This window comes from Centropristis striata, chromosome 1 (genome assembly GCF_030273125.1).
Source record: "Centropristis striata isolate RG_2023a ecotype Rhode Island chromosome 1, C.striata_1.0, whole genome shotgun sequence".
NCBI classification, from domain to species: domain Eukaryota; kingdom Metazoa; phylum Chordata; class Actinopteri; order Perciformes; family Serranidae; genus Centropristis; species Centropristis striata.
In genome coordinates, this window is record NC_081517.1 from 23129981 (window position 1) to 23140639 (window position 10659).

The 10659-nt window shown below is 36.8% G+C and overlaps 1 protein-coding gene and 1 long non-coding RNA gene across 2 annotated transcripts; both read left to right on the top strand.

Annotated features, from left to right (window-relative positions):
* The first annotated feature begins 4552 nt into the window (after positions 1 to 4552).
* LOC131968590 (histone H3.v1-like) lies at positions 4553 to 9031 on the top strand. Its single transcript, XM_059329579.1, has 2 exons — positions 4553 to 4855; positions 8397 to 9031. The coding sequence occupies exons 1-2, from the start codon at positions 4825 to 4827 to the stop codon at positions 9029 to 9031; spliced, it is 666 nt and encodes a 221-aa protein (XP_059185562.1). The 5' UTR covers positions 4553 to 4824.
* Positions 9032 to 9906: 875 nt separating this feature from the next.
* On the top strand, positions 9907 to 10407 carry LOC131977558 (uncharacterized). The gene is made up of 2 exons (XR_009394901.1): positions 9907 to 10156; positions 10269 to 10407. It is a non-coding gene; the product is annotated as an uncharacterized LOC131977558 (long non-coding RNA).
* Positions 10408 to 10659: the final 252 nt, after the last annotated feature.

Genomic DNA, 10659 nt, shown 5'->3' on the forward strand with positions numbered 1-10659 from the left:
GTGAGAATTGTCAACAAATTCTCTCCATGCTTCAAGATGGAGGTCGTTCTTTGTCCCCCTCCAAACAAAGACAAACGACCCCCACCCCCACAGGTATCTGGAGATACCTAAAGGCGTCTCATTGGCTGATACCAACAGGAAATACAACTTCCAGGTTGAGACACAAAAGTGTCCTGCAGCCACCCTTTCTTCTCTTCTCTTCTCGACTTCCTGAGGAACAGCATGCCTGCTGTCCTGGTCTGATCTTCCAGGAGGAAGACCAGGCCATCCCCCTCTGTCTCCAGCTCTAAGGGAAGGCCGGTGAGGCCCAAACCAAGTGGGCCCACCACGACGCTTCTAAGTTTCCTGCCTGTGATCTATACTGGACATAATCACAGAGACCCTCACCAAGCTTCTGGAGCCAACAGCAAACAACGCTACAACCACTAAAACCAAACCAGGAACCAGATTCTTCCTCAAAAGGATTTCTGCTTTCCCTTTCAACTCTGGACTCTGTGGTATAGTACTGGGCAGTTAGTAAGCAAGAACAAGTGTATTAAGCTTTAATCAATGGTGTGATCTGTTGTGTGTTTAAGTATATTTGTTGGGATATTTTGTGTAGCTAGATCACTTGAAGTTGTATGATTAATGTTGCTCTACATATCTCAAGTTGTACATGTAATTTAACTATGACTCATTTGATTTGCTCACACACTAATCCACATGAAATATACCTTTAATTTGGCTTCTCACAACACATAGACCTTCAAGACCGCATGGTCTATTGTTCTTCAAGAACAAAAGGGCTTCCGCCATTTTGATTTATTTAAATGACCGCCTTTCGGCAGCCATTTTGTTACATTCTTTCTCACCTACATTTCCACTGTAAATAGTCTTTTAGATTAGTTATTGTGTATTCTGTTTGTCTTGCTTTATTTAGAATAAATATGTTTTTGGATTAATATGCTTCTCCCTTTAATGTTGCACATGAATGAGTGATTTGCTAAACCTCTGCTATGAGAAGAACTCAAAATTCCTTCAACCGTTACTAAATATTAATAAGGTAATTCGATTATAATTATATTCATAATTAATAATCAATGTTCCAAATTGATAATTTGTTAACTTTATGAGACTGATTAACTATGATTTGCTATCTTTTCCTATTCCTAAGTGAATAGGTGGTGCCCCAAAACCAACTTTAATTCATTTAAAGTATTAAATATTAATTTAGTCAATTTCTGATAGCAAAATTGACCTAAATTAGCTTTACCTCTAAATATTTTGGTACCCCTGCTGGAGGCAATGTGTATCTGAAGCAGATACCCCTACACCAGGTACCGGGTATCGGTACCGTATCGGTTCAAATGTGAAAGGTACCCATCCCTAACGAACACACACAGGGAAAAATGCAGCTTACCTCTCCCATTAACGGTGACAAAAGGGGAGAGGTCAGCACGACGGCCCAATATATATGGGTGGTTGACGTGACGCTCAATTTTTGTGTTCCCAGTGACAAATATTACTAAAATTTGATAATATTTCATTAAAATTAATGTTTTAATATGCAGTTCATTCTTCTACATCTAATCCATCTGCAAACAATGAGTATCATTCTTCAACTATGCAAATAGTCCACCGGTGCAACTGTCTTAGGTAGCATTACTTATCTTAAAACAATAATTAATGAAAAATGAATCTAAATACATTAAAATACTTGAATGCATGTCATAAGAGTGTTTACTTAATGAATCTAGAGGATATAAGTGTTAAGGTCCCTATGTAGAGTTATTATGACACATTACATTTTGTCCGCAAAACTGGTGTCCTCCTGGAGCAACGCCATTATGTAGATATAAAACAGGCATTAATTTGACCACCCCATTACTGAGAGGGGTCCTTCCAGAATCAGGAAGGACAGAAGACATCTCTGGAGCAGGTGGACTGCACACAAGATCAGTTCTGTCTCAAATATTTTCATAATATTACTATTTCCGTGCAGTGTTGGAACTGGTCGTCTTAAGGTAGTCCTTTGGTACAACGCAGTTTAAGCATTGATCTGAATATTTTTTATCAATTTACATTGATTGATCATTGAAAATAATGTAAATTGATAAAAAAATATTCATAACTAATATGCCTTGGGCTTATCTATCTTATCTGTCCAACATTCTCTGAATTAAATAATGAAATTCTTTATTTTGTTGCACCGGTGGACACATTTTAGGACTACCACACCAAAAGTTAATAATATGCTAAATATATGAAGAATTAGAAATGGACACATTCAGTTTTGAATTATTCACATATAAGGGAATATAATTGTATGTCATTTGACATATATTTTTGAATTATTCTTTTTTTCACTTTGAATTTGAGTTCACGTCAACCACCCATATACAGCAGAAGGACACACAAAAATTATGTAGATTACAGCAGTTTAATGAAAAATATTCCACAAACAGACTAAGGAGGACACCATGTCAGGTAAGAACAATATATATAGATTTTGGGTAATTATAATACAAGAAATCACAACTAAATATTTACTCTCCTATTTGCAATACTTCTGTACAATTAGCCTTGTTACATTTGAACAGCTCTTTTAATCTAAAATCTAAAATCTTTAAATCTAAATGTATTTATTTTTTTACTGTAGCACATTTCTCTATTTAACTCTTTATATCCAGAAATGAACAGCACTAAATTACTCTTTTTTAACAAACTTGAATATTTATGCAACTACAGGGCAATATAACACCTTATATGTATCTCAGCTACCAGAAAACAATTATAACAACCTGACATCACATCAACAAATATGCATCATATGCCTTCTCTATTTCTCTCATTTAACGGCTGTAGCGACATGTTACACATTACACATTACAGAAATGGCTTTAGGAACCATTAAGGTATTTAAATTTAATGTTTATGTAACCCACCCTAAATTTGGTGGTGGCGTTAAAATCTTTGAAAGCAAGGATACTGTATTTGAGTGATCAATATTTTTCATTATAATAGACATTTTTTCACATTATCCAAGCCAATTTGAACCGAACCTTCAGATATAGCACAAAGTATGAGTTTCCTATTTTTTTAAACGTTTTAATCAGACACAATAGTTCAGGTTATGTTACTTTGTTTTTAATTGAGTCATTTCAATTTTCAACACTTTTCAGCAGTGGCAAACATTTTGCGGTAATGTCCACTAGGTGGCAGCTACTCAGGCGAGCATTTAGCTCTGCGTGAAAAATAGAAAAATATCCTGAACTGTGATATATTTTGGATGTGGTATCTGAACACATGTATCTATTGATATAGCCATACTGTGTGGCCGACTGAGAGTGAGAGAGACAGGCAGCGCTGTTGTTTCTTCTGCCAGCAGCGGGGCCGAGTGGGGTGGACGGCGCGATGGGACTCTGAACTTCAGGCCTGGCTCTGAATTTCCATCGCTTATTAAGGTCTTTCTCTTCTGTGGATCTGGAGGATACATTTTTATTTTATTTTGAATGAGCTCGAATAGGTACTGGATTGTGCACAACTAAATTAAAAATACTTTATTGGACTATTGCTGCAGCAAAACTTTTACAATTTTAGTTTCTGGCCAGAATAGATATATATTTTTATTCCTTTCATATGTATTTTGGGGTGAGAAATGGAAGTGTAATATGCATTGCTAGATATTTTGAATAATAATCTTTTTCTTGAAAAGTGTTACTGTGTGTACGTGTTTTCATTCTCTGTGTGAAGTCATTCATTATCCACAGCCTAAGACAAATTAGTCATTAAATATCAGTGCATTTGGTATCTATCTTATCTTTATCCCTCGAACCAGGACATTACCAAAAGTATAAAAGTAGTGATCCCAGACCTTGAGGTGTATTTGCAGGTAATTTTGAAGGCTGATTAAAACCTGGTTACATTTAAACATTATTAAAAAATATTTAAAATATATACATATTTGCATCATACCTTATGCTTGACATAAAAGTAGATTAAAAAACATAATGTCAGTGGTTAATGTGGAAAAACTGAACATTCTGGTAGAGCGCTTACCATTGAGGCTGAGTCCTTGCTGCGGCGGAGCCAGGTTCAAATCCGGCCTGTGCTCCCTTTACCGCATGTCCTCCCCTCTGTCACCCCCTTTCTATCTGTCACTTTCAATAAAGAATGAAAAATACCCCAAAAAAAATCTTTAAAAAAAAGAACTCTTACAATACATAAAATAAAAATAATGTATTAACCAATTAACTAAAAAAATAAAAAAAATCGTAATAACAACCTCAGTGGATAATGTGGTGAAACGTAAACATTTTTCCCACCATCTCCCCAATTGTACTTCAGTGAATCACAACTGTGCGTTTTATTCTTATTTTTATTTATTTTTTATTTTTTATTTTTATTTTATATCACCTGATTGATATTGATGAGCATATTCAGGTTGTATAAAGGTAACAATGTAAGTAATAGCCCAGAATGTCAAATTACAATAATGGTCTAAGAAATCCCTGCTAAAAAATATTCAAGTACAAATAAAATTAAAAATTAAAAAATTATTAATTAAAAATTAAAATTATTTTCTCTCTTTCGTCCTTGTCCAATCACACGCGTTTGCGCTGATTAGTGCCATGGAGACAGAACGTTGGCCGATCCAGGTCGGGTATAAAGGGCCGCAGCTCACTCTGATCTCCCCTTTGCATCCGGACTTTGACACACATTGACCTTTTGCAAAACAAACTTTGGCAAACTTTTGTCGTTTTAAAGCGCTCGAGAGAATCTAATTTGTTGTAAAACAAATCTCGTTTACCACTGAACTGCTGTGCAACATCCAAGAGCTCAACCATGGTCTTCGACCTGCGTTTCCACCCTGATGGTAAGATATAAATATTTTTTATTTTTTATTATTTTACTGATGTCTTAGTGGTTGATACATCCCCTAATAATAGCTAAATACAGGTCAGGATTTTTGGAAAATCACAAATTTAAGGGTGCCAGACTTTCACTCGACGATTTCTCTGTGAATATTAATGATTTTAAGCAAAAAATGTCTCAAATTTCCCGGCAGGGGTATAGAATGCATATTTAATAAGCAATATGTTTTGAAAACACTGTTGTTTTGCTTTGAGGGCAACAAAACTAACAACAAAACTAATTTGATTTTGATAAAAGGGCGACCAGACCAAGTTTATGGGATTTCCATATATGTTTATATATGAATATCTGTTTCCCATGGAGACCATGGAATTATTATGAGGATGACGTCAGAACGTCAAGGTGCAGCTGAACTGAAACACGTCGTGTCCTCCTGTGTGGATCAACACCTGACTTCATTTGTTTACAGTGTTGAAGCTTGAACTTATTCATGTGGAAACAGATGCTGCTTTTACTTTTAAACTGTATTAGGCCTGTGTCAAATTCACTTGTTAGATATTACTCAAAATACACCCATAGATTCATGGGTTTCGTACCATTTTTTCCCGATTTTTTCCTGCTGGAGGCTATCTCTCTCTCCCGATTTGATCATTTTCCCGGTTGCTCCACTGCTTCCTTGCTGATATTTTTCTCTACTTAAGGCTCCGAGGCCTGAAATCTGAACCCAAATTAATAAAAAAGTGGAAGGAGCCGTGCGTAAAAGCGCGTGCCGTGCGCCTCCTCCACTTATGAAGTGGTTTTCAAGCGCACCTAATTATTAACCCTTTGATGCACAACATGGGTCTAAAGTGACCCGACTAAGTTTTTATATTCTATATCTTTGCAATAAATTAATTTCATCATTTAATATTGCAGGTTTTCCTCAAATAACTTGTTTTTGATCATCATACATCCTCATTTTTGACCCATGTTTGCATTAGAAAGTGTTTATATGTTGTGCATCAAAGGGTCACCAATTTAAAACCTGACAAAGAAGACACAAATATTAACTATCCTATTTTGTTAAAATGGTGTTTTTCCAATGGAAATCATTATTTAATAAGTCTCAAATGTTAAAATATGTGATTTTCCAATGTAATCTGGTGGTTCTAACAACTATTTTAGAGTTAAATCACACGCAAGGTCATTTTTGACCCGTGTGTGTAATACAAAAACTATTTTTCTTCATAAAGTATGAAAGGAAAAATGGATATAATGATCTGATAATCTGTTATAATAATAAAAAAAGATATTCAAAAACACAGCCAGCATGAAATAACATGGGAAATGAATGTGGGTCATTTTTGACCCATGTTGTGCATTAGAAGGTGTTTATATGTTGCGCATCAAAGGGTTAATTATGATGATTATTATTAATAGAAGCAGTGGTGTAATGTGACTAAGTTAATAAACTCAAGTGCATCGCTACATTTTGAGGCAAATATTGTACATTTTACTCCACTTCCACCACTGATTAGCAGTAATAGTAGTTTATTATTATGCTCGTTGTTATGTCAATCTGAAGAAAACGTCATTAGACAGATTTATATTTCCAATTATGTTTAAGTTCCAAGCATGATATTTGTATTAGCTACAATATGAGTAAAACTCTTTTACAACATATCTGAATAAACATGCAAAGTCAAGTGAAAATTGTATTTGTCCAAGATTAACACATTAAGTTAAGTTGCAAGTGTGCAAGAGAGTAAATGGGTGATTGTCATGAAGCCAGTCTAAGTTATGTCTGTGAAGATTATAAGGACATACTTTATTAAACTAAATATATTTCACTTTTATATTAATGAACAATACAGCCATAATGAAGCACTGTTTTTTCACATTGTTTTGTGCTAAAATATTTTCTATATTTTTGGTTCACAAATTCATTACCGTAATGCGTCCAGATAAAAATGTCATGGTTTCCCCCACACTTATTTACAATAAATATTTAATAAACTTTATAAAAATAAATATACATTTGTTTAAAAATTTATCATTTAACAGAATTTAATCAAACATAATGGTTTTTAACAGTGTATAAAGAACAAAATCTGAATGAAAATTGATGATAAAAAATGGTTAAATGTTACGGTAATGATAGAGTCGTTTGCATTAAAATATGTGTATTTTTTAATAAAAAACATTTTGGTGATACCAGCTACCCTTGAGCATATTTAAGTGCTTGCCAAAGAAAAAAAACCTTTTGTTGTTTTTTATTATTGAAAAATGTGTTATGGTAATGAATTTTGCTCACAGTGGCCCTCATTTATCAAACTAGCGTATGTCAGAAAGTGAGCATAAAGTGGGCGTACGATCATTTCTACTCAAGGCTCGGCATTTATCAATGTGGACGTGAGCGGAGGGTACGATCAGATCTCAGTCTGCTCTCAGCTCGTGTACGCAGGTTTGAGTCAGTGTGAAGTCCACACGTCTGAGTCTGAGAATTGATCTTAGACTATAGTATCGATGCCTGGAGCTGATAAAACTCTGTGGTGTTTTGATTTTAATGGTGACAAAGCAAAACATGTTTAGGCTACATTATTTATCATTAAAACATAATCCAAAAATAAATACACCCTGTGATCGTGAAATTCTTTAACCAGAATACCAGCCGAAGATATTAAACATTGTTGTCTTCTGCTGTTTACCATTATTATAATTATTATTATTATCCAGCTCCGACACCGGAGCGTCAGCGTTTCCTTCACCAGCGGTGCTGCCCGAATAGAAACATTTCCAATCAGCGACACACTCCTCTGACTAGGACAGAATTATTACGAAATGTCTGTGCTCCAAATGTAGAATATTCAGTGAACTTGTTTGAGTTTATAACTATCAGTACTTTTATTTCATCAACCTCCGTCGCTGCATATTTCTGTAATATGTCTATTTTCGCTCCTGTTGTTATTTGTAACGGTGCACTTTGATAATAAAGTTGACTTTAGGGGGGAAAATCCTCTTTTTGACCGTATTGCGTCCTTCGGTGTCGTAAACTCTGGAGGCGAGCCTTCTGAATCAGGTATATATTATAAATATATTATATATATTAGGGCGTGGTATTTAAATGAAGCTTGTTTTGAGCCGCCACATTTATCAACAGCCGATCATTCTAGCGCTGTGATTGGAGAGATACGATCGTTTGATAAATCACACGTGGACCCTGTCGTAACACAAAATATACACTCAGATCTGCACTTGTTTCTACGCTCGTTTGATAAATGACGGCCAGTGTCTCTAAAAATTTAAATTGATTATAAATTCATATTAAACAGTGACTTTAGATTGTATATGTTATAAAGGGTCAAAGAAAATATGTATCCAATGCTCTTGGATTTTTGCTATGAGCTGTACCATGTTCATGAGAATCACCCAATAGAGCAGTTGTAGTTATGCTGCTGTATTTTATATTTACTGTGTTTGTTGCAAATGTAATGCAATCTATTTCATGTGAAGAGAAATTATTATAAAGTGAACTCACATTTTCAGCTGCTTTTTTTCCACAGGACGAATGGTCGCTGAGGATGCGGAGCGTCTTTTACAGCATTTACAGGGAGAAGAAGATGAGCCCTCTCCTCCCGTCTCCTCTGATGAAGAAAGTGAAGAGGACAGTTCACTAATAGAGTCCGACGAGGAGGACTGGTTTGACTCTACCAGTGAAGACTCTGGCTACGGCTCCCTGTCTGAGGGGGAAGAGGAGGAAGAGGATGAAGAGGAGGAAGAGGATGAAGAGGAGGAAGAGGATGAAGAGGAGGAAGAGGACAACGTCCGACCCCACTCCCCTCTCTCCCAGCAGCTCCCTCCTAGAGGTTCCTGGAAGTTTCTTATGTCTCTTCCTTTTGGTGCCGCGCCTCCTTTTGGTTCCTTGCCTCCTCCACGCTCAGAAGAGTCTGCTCCCCCAACCTCAGGCCTTGGCACCTCCACCAAGAGAAGCAGGGACGAGAGCCACGAGGAGTTGGTAAGTAGCAAGAGGCAGAAGCTCACCTCTGAGGAACCAGCAGCCACGCCTCCTGCAACCAGGAGCACAGAAGAGGACAGGGACTCCAGACCCTCCACTTCTTCAGGCCTGGGCCCCTCCAACAGGACATCCTGGCTCCCTCCTTTCCTTCACCGAAGGGATGATGACAGCGACTCCGACTAGGACAGCTGGTAATGTATACTGCAGGATTGGAAAGCCTTAGCGTCTGGCGGGGCAGAAGAATCTCACTCAGCCCTCGGTAGCGTCTTGCACCAGGGCCACTTGTACATATCTGGAGGCAGGATTGTGCCTTTGTAATCTTGAGTGTTGACAAAGACCGAGGTCAGGGATGGGCAACTGGAACTTGAAGTGGCCCTCAGTACAACTACATGCATTTGAGCATGAAATCTTAAAAGTGCAGTGTAAAAATACACAAAATTACTTCTTGCAATTAATGTTTGTACTCCTATTTATACTGTTATACATGCATTTGAGCATGAAATATGTTAAGTTACTGCACTGTCAGCATATTTAAAATTGCAGTTTCATCATATCTGGTTAAGTGCACGGTCCTATATGTGGCCCTGTGGTAGTGAGGATGAAATATTGTGGCCCCCTCCAGCATTTCAGTTGCCCATCCCTGGTCTAGGTGAACTCTCCACACATCTTGCAGGGTTGGCAGTGAATTAGGGAGCGTCTTGCACCCAATTCAAAACTTCTTTTTTAACAGGTCTCTTAACGGTTCATGTATTGGACACTGAAGCTGATTGCATTTACACTCACAAGTTGCATCTCATTCACCACTCAACACACTCACTATCTCAGCTGCAGACACGTACACCAGAGGTAAGTTGACAACTAACGACAGCATTGACACATTTTAATTGCACTTATTTAATACTTGAGGGTTTATTCATCTTACTAACTTTATTTTATATTTTTTTATTTTTTTAGGTGTAGGTGGTCACACCTAACAAACGTAAGTCAATGCTTAATGAGAACATTAAGTCCTGAAAGTGTCAGGAGTTAATGTTTCCATTATCAGTGGTGAGTGAGTGGTAAATCACACTTACCACTGATTCAAAGTCTCTTTATTTTCTCACTCTTTCTGCCAGTGTCGGTAGCTGTAACTGACGGACGTGAAGTAACTGTTGGCTAAATATCTTGTTTGTCTTCTCTTTTTATTCTATGAGACTCAACATCCAGGACTTGTTGACAGCAGAGACGATGCGTTTACCCCGGAGCAGATGAGAAGGATGGACGACTAGAGGAGAGCGCTGGTCGCCTTTCTTTCACTCCGCTAACGATGTAATCCTCTCTCTATGACTACAAAAGTACCAGTAGTGAGCTAGAGTGGTGAAAAATTCACTTTATAGATGTAAATGTGAACATTCTTCGTGGGGTTTTTTGTCTTGCACAGGGCTGGACTCCTCCTCTTTGTTTTGGTCCTCATTGGTAGTCAAACTGAGCCCACCACCACCACCACAGCCACCAGCCAAGGGGATGAGCAATATTTGACAATATATGATATCTGAAATAAAAGATAATTATTTGATTTTCATTTGACTCAAAGGCATTTCTGTTACAAATGTAAGTTTTAAGAGTGTGATTTACAACATTTTGGTAAATATACAACATGTAAAACAAATCATATTACATGTTGACATTAAAACAAAAACCTTTTCATGAACTGGTCAGTTTTAAAACCTTGCTTCCACAACATGTCTTATTTCAGACTGGTGAAAGAAAATATGCAAAATACACATTTAGATGTGTATTTTACAACATTTTGTCTATTTGTGGCTGTGGAT

Bases quoted from the DNA above. Each gene is read 5' to 3' on its own strand.
- LOC131968590 (XM_059329579.1), top strand. From the start codon at position 4,825: ATGGTCTTCGACCTGCGTTTCCACCCTGATG. The intron at 4,856-8,396 runs GTAAGATATAAA...TTTTTTCCACAG, and splicing joins CCTGCGTTTCCACCCTGATG to GACGAATGGTCGCTGAGGAT.